Here is a 12,082-nt window from a genome sequence, read left to right as displayed (position 1 = left end):
TTCTAGCTCTCAAGTTTTAATAATTTGATAGTTGGAGCCATGTATGTGAAAGGTGACAAAATGTTACAGCAACATTTCAAAACTTTTGGCCAAGTTTGAAACATTATATTTCAGTAAATAATTTCGGTAAAGCTGCAAAACTAGGCCATATGGTTTGAAAGTTTACATTGTACTCATTATAAAGATTTATTCCATTTAATTCACAATTTTAGCTCCAAATGGAACTCAAATCTGTCAATAAATTGTGTTGTGACAAAATATTCACTCACATTTAAAGTTTGATCTGTTCACATAGTTGATTTAGCAAACATGCAACTTTTACCACTTTTGGTTTATAGTTTTTGGGACGTATGGGTTGGAGAGGATAAAAAAATTTTCTATGAAGGTGAAAGTTTTAAGCATTTGTGTCTCAAAGGATTGCCTGATCCATACTTTTATTAGCCACAATGAACATTCTTTTCTCTATAAAATATCAAAGTTTCAAGCCAATTTTTTCACTCTGAAGGTGTACAAAAATTTTTTCAAATCACTGTTTCAGGGAAGAATATGCCATTATTGCACACTTTGTAAGATTTCAAATTGTTAGTCAAAGAGACAAAAAAAATTGTAATGGTTCATTATATTTTTATTCATCTTTGTTGTGATACAAAGAAGCTGGTATAAGTTGTTGAACAGCCATCTTCAGATGTGCAAAAACTGAAGGGAAATGGTTATGTCAGGAAGGTCACACTGGTGAAAACTCAAAGTGTAACAAATTAAAAATTGTTCAGTAACTGAAACCAGTTATGTAATTGCTTCTTTCCATTGTGATAAAGACAAACTTATAGTGATCACACAATTTGTTGGGAAGCAATTGTAAATGGATGCAGATATTCAGTCTCTCTCCAGTAGGAAGTGAAGCATGGCAGTTATTCCACAATTTTTGAACTTTTTTAACTTTATTGTTAAAAAAAAGCTATTGATAGTTTAAAAAACATAGCTAAATTTTATTTTTGCTAGTGGCTGGTCTTGCTAATGCTTTGAGGATCTTATGGATACAGCAAGTGAAATAACTTTACATTGTGTACTTTGCCATATGCTGACCTATAATTCTAACAAAAGGCTACGAAATATCGGAGACAAAGAGAACCACTGTTTAGTTATTCTTGCAAGAGTCTTTAATTTGTCTTCACCAAAATCCACTTTCTTGGCAAAATTTCAAACTCTGCAAAAATGTGTTGAGATAAAAGAGCTTAAAAGCCACATATTTTTGCAGATTTTTTTTGTTAGCTTCACCACACATACCTGAAATTATAAAACCAAAAGTGATAAAACTTGCAAGGTTTACAAATAAGGTATTAGAATACTTGAGTGGAATTTTGCTCCAACAAATTTTGATTATGTGCTGTGCTGAGAGGAGAAAAAACAGTGAATTAAATGAAATACAACTTACAAAACTTTGCACAGTGCAAACTTTACTTAAGAGAACCTTGATTTCCACATGCTGAACAGGAGGGTAGTTGGGACTACACATGATGATGTAAAACTATGAAATCAGATAAAAAAATGTTCTCTCTCACTCTCTAGGTTCCTATAGCTCGCTTGGAGTTATGTCGTCGAGTATATCGTGAATACCGGATTACAGACAACATGTTTTGTGCTGGTTACCTCAACGGCCGACGTGATAGCTGTGCTGGAGATTCAGGAGGTCCCCTTCTGTGTCGCTCTCGAGGGAGATGGACAATATTTGGAATAACAAGTTTTGGTGAAGGTTGTGGCAAGAAACGACGTTTTGGTATTTATACACGTCTCTCCAATTATGTTGAGTGGATACGCGATGTCATTGGCAATGGACATTAGTCTGATAGCGCCCACAGAGACCTTTGTTCTGTGTCTTAATACTGCATTGCCTCTATTATTGCTATGAGCACTTGTGCCAGTAAACTGAGCTGAAGCAGACACTTCTGAATAAGAAGAAAATTGAATCCATCAAATATTTTTATTAGTGGCTGTATCAGCCATGATAATCATCTCACGAAACAAAAAAAAAAAAAAAAAAAAGCATTATTTGCTTAATGTAGACATGTTGGTATGGTCCTCATGTAGACTGAAAGTGAAAAGTTTTTCAATTTCAGAAATGTGAATGTAATGTTAAGGTGGAAGTTGATATGTCTTCCCCCTCATCAGTATCAGTGATAAGATGATTTGTAAAGTTTTCTGTAATATATTTATTGTTTTTATCCTTAAGATGGTCCTGAAGTGTTTCTAGTGTTGTGCCATATTCTCAACTCAGGAAAGATATTTATTTTGTGTTCATTTCTGTGATTTCTCTCTAATTACTGTTAATAATCTGCATTTGCTTTCTAAACAACATAAGTGAAATCTGATTTTTGTCATTGTTAAAATGCAGTAGATGAGTGTGTACAAAGCAATGCACTTACAGTATTGTGAAAAAAGCAAAAATATGTAATGAATATCTTTCAGATGTAGTTTCCACAGACTGTATGTCAGAGATAGAATCAGTATAAAAATTATTATTTATTTGAGAGAAACATTAGTAAAATTAATTTCTTCAGTTATCTTTGAGAGTAAATAATGTCTGTGAAATTGTTATGTTTTAGATTGTTTGTATTATTATTATAACAAATTCCACTCACTTTCCTCCATTAGCAAATTTGTAGTGGATAATGATTTCCACATTCACAGACTGCCTTGTAACAGAATTTTCAACAATAATAGCCTCACCTAGAAACCAGTTAAATTTTGTCTTAATTTCTTTCTTTCAGTCCTCTAACATCCTATTCCAGATGTATTTAATGCCATCATTTATCAGTTTATTGTCTCTATCTCTAGCCTGTCTCCTGTGTATCTTATGGTAAGAAAAGGTCCTTGTGGAATGTAAGTAACTGAAGCAGTAAAAGTATAACAACTCATCCAACAGTAGGCATGATTAGTTTCAAAAGTCACTATCTTTGTACAGGTTGTAGTTTTTTTTGTGTGTGTGTGTGTGTGTGTGTGTGTGTGTGTGTGTGTGTGTGTGTGAATGAGGAAACTAATAAATCAATCCATTCCTACTGCTTATGACGAAAATTAGAGTATTCAAAAGAAATCTCCATCTAATCATACAATGTAGACTTTCACAGCCACTGTCTTCTTCAGTTAAAACTTCCAGGGTAAGTGGCCATAGTTGATGTATAAAACAGCTTTCAGATGTAGCCATTTTACCTTGGAAGATGTGTCCCACAGTTGGAAATGAAATGTCACGAAGTATTGACCATGGCCTTGCAGCCTGGAAGTGTTAACTGAAGAATCTCCATCTGTTCCCATTTTTGGCCATCTCGAATTTCTGTCCAGCCTTTCCCCTACATCTCTGTTTCCCTCACCCCTGCCCCCCCCCCCCCCCCCCCCCGCTCCCACCCCCACCACCATTCCCTTGTGGTGCATTTTCAAATGTGTGTTGTGTTTTTAATATGTTCACCTACCTATTCACTCCCACATAGCTCAATCTAATTTTCTTAATATGGGCCCTAGCCAGCTTAATTTTCTCCTCTATTTTATTCTTGTCACTTTCCTGTACTCTGTTTAAGAGAAGTAAAAACATAACTTCTTGGTGTGATGACAATAAAAACAGAAATTAGAAACTGTCTATTTGACACACAAGCATTGACACGGCCAGTGAGAAATTATTGTAAACTGACACCGACAGTAGCATACTAGAGTTAGAATTTCAAGTTGTGCCTACCTGGCACATGTAGTCTCACACTGAGGAAACGTTAAAAGTTGGTCCATATATGTGTATAAGTGTGTGAAATGCACAGATGTTTTACTTATCCAAATTTGTAACATCCTTCTAAACTATTCTACCAAAAATGAACTCTGCTTTGGCAGTTTATCAATCTCAGAATAGTGAAAATCGTGAAGCACTACAAAAAGGTACCCGCTTGGGCAACTAACAATGTAATAGTAGTGTGGTATGGAGGTGCATGTATGTGTGGGGAGGGGGGCTTCAGCACACCACTTGGAGCTGCCACTTCTTATTAAAGTAGCATCTTAGTTGGCCTTACAAAGCTGAGTGTGCACTGTTCTCCCACTGAGGTGAAACTGCGGCCAGTAATGGTGACCGAACCTAGCTCCTCCACAGAAGTGCCGATCACTCAATTATGGAGATGGGCAGTACCAAAAGCAAATACATGGTTAAATTTCTCAGCAATGTTTCAATTATGTTAAGGATAAATCTGATTGACATTTTTATGTTGATTTCATATTGTGGCTGGGACATGAACCCACTACTTCGTCAGAAATGAAACAGAAACCAAATCAACTGATGGAAGCTCCTTAGATGCTCTGAAAATGGTATGGCCAGTGTTTGATGAATACAAAATGAATTATTCTTGTTGAATATCTTGCTAAGACTAAAACAGCCATACTGCAGTGGATAAAAAAAGTACATTGAAAGTGGCACTGTACCAAAAAAAAAAAACAAAAAAAAAACAAAAAAAAACCACACACATTTGTGATGATATATGTTCTAGAATCATTCTTAAGGGATGGATATCACCACTGGATATCACCCTTCGCTGCCAGGTTGAGAAATTCTCACCTTCTTTTGTAACCATCATACTGCTTTGACAATATGCAGGGGAAGGCATGTGTCATGATAGTGTGCGATTTTACATTTGTTGATTCACTCATTCATGCACTCTTATGTTGTGCTCCATAGGTCCCATCATAGACGACAGAATTTAGGGATGCAGAATGAGTGGAGGTATTAACAGGCAGAAACAACTGCTGGCTACTTCTGTAAAATGTACTAAAAAGTATGATTAGTGCCAGCCTACTTCTAGTTACAAATATGGGGATTACTTCTAGATTATATTGTATAATTATGCTGAAGAACAGTAGTTTGGTTGCCTTAGATCTGTCACTTGTTTGACTAACTTTTGACCTCTGAATACAAAAATGACCAGTTTTTGTCTGTCACAGCAACTTTTTTAAGTTGCAGTTTAAGTTGTCTCAAAAGTCATACAGAATGAGCATATAAAGAAAAATAAAGGGAAAACTAACCAGATATACTGATTGCAAAGAACAGTTGTTTTCATACTTCATGTTAAGTTGCATTCATACAAATTGTAAAGTTTCATTATTTAAGGACAAAGGCAAGTCAGAGCACCTAGTGATGCACTGAATGAACAAACAAACATGCAACATATTCCACATAAGAAGGTGCTAAAATTTAACAAACCAGGAAGAATTCATATTTTTCAACAGTAAATATTAATTCTCTAAGGAAAATTGGTAAATTGAAACATTTAACAGATATCTTAGATCAACAGAACGTAGTTATCACAGCCCTTCGAGAGTTACGCAATACTGACCAGGACACCATCAAATCAGGAGGATATCGACTTTATAAGGGACCACCAGGAGAAAGGGTAATAGAAAATCTTCCCTAATTCAGTGTGGGTTTGTTGGTACACAATAGAATATTGGATTCCATTGAGGATTTTTCATCCAATTCCTCAAGAATGGCATTGTTAACAATTAAGGTGGAAAACAAAGGATACACACTGATAAATATTCATGCTCCTACTAATGTTAAAAATAGTGTTTAATATGTGGACATTCTCACTTGATGTTCCAGCAGTAGTCAGCCATCATATATACATCTCATCTACCTTGATATTGTGCCTCCATGACTGAATCTTGTCGGAATCACTTAGCCTTGTCATTACCGACTGCACGAAGATCTTCCAAGAAGTCAGCAAGATGGATATGTAAAAACACAATTTCATGCTCATTTTGCAACCAAGCATTTGAATCTGTCCAAGAGTTGCAGGACAGTTTTAGTGTAATTCTGTGCTTGTGTATTTCCAAGAAAGTATTTGACAATGTTTCTGAATGACAATCAAACTTTCTTTTCAGATACTGTCTTTGTTCTAATGAAATGTTCATATTTTAATGATCTGCTGAATCTGTGGACCATCAAACACATTGGTCTTTATCTATTCGTATGATAAGTTATGAAATGGTGTAAAGAGACACTTGAAATGATCTTCTGTAACTGAAAAAGCTTTAACAAATTGTTTCACGAGACCCAGTTTGGAAATATCCATGTTACTGGCCAACGAGAAAGCAGATCATATTAACATCAATACACATGATCCATTTATGCATGTGATATTGCAACGAATCAGTGACACTCTTTACGTCTTCATATTATTCATGCAAACAAAATGAATGGCCTGTTGCATGTTGGGACTGCGCCAAATAAATTTCCACCCTTTCGAGCTGTCGGTGAACAATTGCTGTTCAATTTTGTTATAGACTGAAATCCCCAACTCTTACATTAAAGCATGTATGTTGTGGCAATGCACAAATCCATCATCACCTCAAAAGTATTGCAGAAATGCATTTTCTCTTGATCAAAAGTAGGATAACTTAACTTCTTTTACAAGTAAGTTTTTCTCATGCACTTGTGATAGTAACAGTTCTGAAGTGCTTTTACATAGAATCAAATCTCATTTCACATCATTCAGCTCATGCTGTTCAAATCCCTTGCAAACAGAATATCTTCAGAAACAAAATTTTCATTATTGGGATCATGTCGATCCTCACCAGACTTGTATGCCCGTATTTCCAATGAGGGTAATTCTTTGAATACTGGCACTGGGATCTCATATGAATGAAACACTGGGCATATAGCTGATGGGAAGCTAGGATTATTTTACATGTGTCTTTCTTCTTGTATCCTGATGTTTTCACTGTACAAATGTATCTAAACTGTTAGAGACCAAGGTGATACCAGGTAGAGAGCAAGGTGCTCATTTGCAGCTGGTTCCTTCACGGAAATAGTCAGAGGACTAGGGGCCTGTTTGGATGTGGCACAGGAGATCTGTTTGTAGACTAGGTTTGGAGGGTGACCCCTATCTGTGAAGATCTTAGTATGACACTGAGCACACTATGCAAGAAACTGCTCATCTGAAGATGTGCCATCGGGGTAGTCAGGTTGGATTGGAGAGACTTTAGTGAGGAGGTGCTATTGATAGTGTGCTTGATATGAACATAGGTTTTTATGGAGCTATAGGAGAGGTGGACTACTGCATCCACAAAGTCGGGGCACCGGGTTGACAAGTACCAGATAAAGGAGACAGGCACAACCTCATGAAGGCTGCACAGAAATGGTAATAATGTCTTGGTCCTGGCTTCATATCATGAAGATATAAACCTGAAATATTCAAGAGTCAGTCATGTTGACAGAGATAGTGTTCAACAGTGGCAAGCCATGGGATTTTGGGGAGTAGTAGTGGTGTATGGGACTGGCATCAGAAGTAACGAGTAGGAATCCAGGTAATAATGGGTTGGGAATGATAGAGGAGTGATGAAGGATGTGGTTTGTATCTTTGATATGGAAAACTAGACAGTGTGGGCGATTGATTGTAAATGTCAATAAGAACTGAGATCTTTTGTGTAAGATCACAGTAACCAGCTAAAAGTGGGCATCCAGGATGGTTAGATAGTTGGGTTTTGGGAAGTATATAGAAGACAGGTATGCGGAGGACCAGTTGGGGTGGGGAGAGGGTGGATTCAGTGGAAAGGTTCTGGTATGGGCCTAACATTTGAGTAGGGACTGAAGGTTATGTTGGTTATCTAGGATGGGATCCCTGTGGCAGGACTTTTAGGTAGAAAAATCTGGCAGTTGGTGGATACCTTCTATTATCTATCATTGCAATTTATCATAACAGTGGTAGAGCCTTCGTCTGCAGGAAGAGTCATCTAATCAGTGCCTGCCATAAAGTTGTGGGTGGCTGTCCCTTCCTCTACTGAGAGCTTTGTGTTATTGAGAAGGGCATAGGAAAGAGGTGTGAGGCTAGGTAGAAGGTAAGGAATTCCTGGAACTAATGAGGGATTGGTTTGGTGGGAGTGGACAAGGGGTTATGGTTGGATGGAAGATCAGCTTTGGCTTCTGGTTGGTGACAAAAAGATGTTCCCAGTCTAGGGACCAGGAGGAGGAGAGTAGATCTTTCAAAAGTCCATACTGATTGAATTTGGGTATGGGGCTGAAGGTATGGCATCAGGATTGTACAAACTTCTCTGGGGCTGAGTGTTTTGGTAGATTTATTGACAACAATGTTTTAGATATGTTTCAGTTGTTGGTTTTGTGAAATGCCTCACTGGATGAGGAAGATGGAGAAGGCCAGCATGGCAGGGAGAGGGTTCTATGGGGATTGATGGGAGGGAATTGGGGAGGGAGGGAGGATTCCATTGGGTGTAGGAGAATTTCTTTTGGATAGTGATGCTATGAGAAGTATGTCAGTAAATTGGAAAACTTTTGGAGATGGTTTCTGCAGTGGTGTGCCTGTTGTCAGAAGGCAAGGTATCACTGGCAGATACTGTGTACATAATTGGGATTTCATGGTGACAGTGTCTTTTGGAGGGGGCAGAGGTGATTCAGTGATGCATGTCCCACTTAGTTTGTTACTCTAGGATTAGATTTCTGATGGTCACATCCTTTGCCACAGCATTAACTACTTACCATTGTGCTTGGCAATGAAGAACATCCCACCCACAATCCCTCCCACCCCTTCAAATGTGGTATTTGCTATTACACTCAATCTACAAAATATTATGGTCCATAATGAGATTTTCACTCTGCAGCGGAGTGTGCGCTGATATGAAACTTCCTGGCAGATTAAAACTGTGTGTCCGACCGAGACTCGAACTCGGGACCCTTGCCTTTCGCGGGCAAGTGCTCTACCAACTGAGCTACCGAAGCACGACTCACGCCCGGTTATGGAAATGCTCAAATATCTCCAGTGGGAGAAAGCAAGAGAGGCAGTGTGCATCATGGTGCCCGCGAAAGGCAAGGGTCCCGAGTTCGAGTCTCGGTCGGGCACACAGTTTTAATCTGCCAGGAAGTTCTTATTATGGTCCATCCTCGTCCTACACCTATTCCAACCTCTTGCTGCAAGTGTCACAGGCTTGTAGAAAACACGGGTGGAACCACTGTTTGATACACCTTTTCACTGTATCCCATTCTACATGTACAAGTGCTCCATAAAACGCCTTATGGTGTCTGCATGCTAGTACTCTTTGTAGCATTATCACCTCCCGTCCTCCTGTCTTCATATTCCATTTGTATATGGTGAGTTTGAAGAACAACAGTTATCGAGGGTACATATGAGAACTAATTTCCCTGATTTTCTGATTATGGTCATTTAATGGTCCAAATGTGGAAAGAAGTGATATTTTTAAATGCATGCTCTCAGAATTTTAGAACTTCACCATGATGCACACTGCCTCTCTTGCTTTCTCCCACTGGAGATATTTGAGCATTTCCATAACACACTTGAGTTTACTAAATTATTCCATGACAAAACGCACCATTCTTTGTTGGACCTTTCTGTTAATCCAACTTCATGAAACCCCTAAACTGATGAGCATTACTCCAAAGTTAGTCAAAAAAGTGTGCTTTTTTAAGCTGATTCTCTTGTGGATTTCCTTCAGAGTCTTTAAGCGAGTATTCAAATGGAGATCCTGCGAAAGCTTTCATATCATAAACCAGCTCCCCTGTAAGTACTGCACAGCTCTTTATGTGGATATGACCAGAAATCAATTGCCCATCCAAAAGAATGGCCACCACCAAACTGGGGCCAAAAGCAGACATGGCCACCTAGTGGCAGAACACACAGCTCTGCACAAAACACTCAATATCATTGGCTGCTTCGCAACCTGTGTTGTCTGGAGCCTCATTCCTCCTGCATAACAGACTTCCTGAAATTCATACATGGGAATTTTTTTACAACACAGCCTCTGGTCTTTGGAGCATTGTAGCTGGTGTAGAACTGGTAGCTGGTGGTTAAGGAAGTGAACTGTTGTGTATGTGACAGTTATTGGTATGGTATCAGCACGGTAAGATGGGTCCACAGGAAGATGTGACAGAATGGCAGAAAGGAGCTATTTTGGTCGGAGATGTCTGTGACCACTTTGTGAATGAAGCTGCCCAGTATGTTGATGTATCAATGCAGACTGTCCCATGTGTCTATGAAGAAAGATTAACCACTCACAGCCATGTAACACAGTGCAAGAAAACTGGTCAAACAAATGCCACAATAAAATGAATTCAGGTCCTTCTCAACCAGTTTCCAAGTGAATATTGCAAAGGTAACTAAAGGCAATGGACCCTATAGTGTACATCAAAAAAGGCAATTGCTCACAGCAACACACAAAGGTGCACATCTTCAGTGGGCAGACAAACACCATCCAAATAGGTCGTGAAGGCCCAACAGTACCGACTGCCCACCATTTCATCCTCAGCCCCTCAGGATCATCGGATGCAGATACAGAGGGGCATTTGGTCAGCACACTGTTCTTCTGGCCATTGTCAGTTTTTGTGACCAGTTCCACTACTTTTCAGTCAAGTAGCTCCTCAAATGGCTTCAGTGGGCAAAGCAACACATAAATCTGACAGTAGTTGATGGGAATCCTGTAATGTGGTCCAAACAGTCACAGTTATTACTATTTTCAAGTGATGTGTGGTGTCGCATGCACCAACCGCTCGACAAGGCATTGGATCTGGTGTGTTGATGTAGTAATTCGGGCCAGAAGTGATTCTGAGATTCTATCAGGATTTTTTTTCATACCCTGAGTTTAGTCCACTCAGTCAGCTAAATGTGAATTTGTACTAGAATGTTTATTTCAACATTTTTGGTGTCCAAGTGTTGTCCTTTCTTCTACATCTTCATGACTAGTATGCTATGGACACTCACATTTTCTGAGATGATGACAGCTGTATTCACAGGGCTGCTGCACACATATGTTCCTGCTCTAAGGGACACTACACACCCTATCAAACTTTGACTGGCCTGCAAAGTCCTTCAGTCTTAATCCCACAGAAAATGTCTGGAACTGTTTGACATTGTGGGCAAAACATAGTAATCAATGCGCGTGCAACTTTGTAGGTCCTTGGAAACTAATTATGAATGTGCTATTTCAAATGGATATGAGATATCTGAAGAAATTTGTCAATTCTATTCCTTGACAAACTGAGGCCATTTTCAAGGCCAGAGGCAGTCTTACACAGTATAAGGCAATGTCTGGTGTGCTAATGTTTTTTTTTTCTGCAGTTAGCCCTGAAGAATGTCAGCACTAGCAAGATTTACAGTCTCAAAACTTCCTGGTAGATTAAAACTGTGTGCTAGACTGGGAGTCAAACCTGGGACTTTTGCAGGCAAGTGTTCTATCAATGAACCAGTGACTGATCTCCTAGCTTCCAAGCTTCACAGAAGTGCTTCTGCAAAATTTGCAAGACTGGTACTTGTAGAAGAAAATATATTGTGGAGACGTTGCATAGCCTCAGCCCAAGAGACTTTTCCAGAGTGAATTTTCACTTTGCAGCTGAGTGTGTATTGATATATACAATCATGCTTATGTGCCTCCTCAACTTAGTGAGTTGTCATCATTATTCATCCTGTTATTTATACTCTAAAATGATTTTTCATTTTCACGCTCTTTATTGACAACTAGCAAACACATGTTGTCAATAAAGAGAAATTTCCATGCAGTAGCTTTTTTATGGTTTCATGATGATGTTGATCAAGTAAAAAACATGTCATGTGTTTCTGATTTTTTATCTGTTCTTTCTTCAAATAATACACTGGTTCAAGAATTTTTCAAGTGTTACATGGTCCAAAAATTTTTGGATCAGTGTATTGCTAGAGGTAGGCTTACAGTATCCCTTGTGTTTTCCAATAATTGTATTGTCTCAGATGTCCACAGATATATGATTATACAGAAAAAACTGGCATTTTATTCAACATAAATTATTAATGACATTCTATACTCTTGACTTTGGGTTTCAAGTAACATAAGCAACTGGCAAATTCATAAAAGTTATGTCTTTCATCTAAGTTTCGATGCCATTTTCTATGCACTCAACATGGATAAGTATATGTTTTCTGAGGCTTACATTGTGAAAAAGAAAAAAACAAAAGAAAACACAGTTTTAATCTGCCAGGAAGTTTCATGTCAGCACACACTCCACTGCAGAGTGAAAATATCATTCTGGAAACATCCTCCAGGCTGTGCCAAAACCATGTCTCCACAA

The 12,082-nt window shown here is 38.5% G+C and overlaps 1 protein-coding gene across 1 annotated transcript in view; it reads left to right on the top strand.

Moving 5' to 3' along the window:
• LOC124711633 (vitamin K-dependent protein C-like) overlaps window positions 1-2,055 on the top strand; it is a 97,154-nt gene extending 95,099 nt beyond the window's left edge. The window contains exon 6 of the mRNA XM_047241818.1: window positions 1,567-2,055. Within this exon, the coding sequence (XP_047097774.1) occupies window positions 1,567-1,839 (273 nt within the window). The 3' untranslated portion in view covers window positions 1,840-2,055. The remainder of the gene's footprint in view (window positions 1-1,566) is intronic.
• Window positions 2,056-12,082: the final 10,027 nt, after the last annotated feature.

This window comes from Schistocerca piceifrons, chromosome 8 (genome assembly GCF_021461385.2).
Source record: "Schistocerca piceifrons isolate TAMUIC-IGC-003096 chromosome 8, iqSchPice1.1, whole genome shotgun sequence".
In the NCBI taxonomy this organism is placed as follows: Eukaryota; Metazoa; Arthropoda; class Insecta; order Orthoptera; family Acrididae; genus Schistocerca; species Schistocerca piceifrons.
Note: the sequence above shows the minus strand (reverse complement) of the source record. Positions and strands in the feature narration are given on the sequence as shown.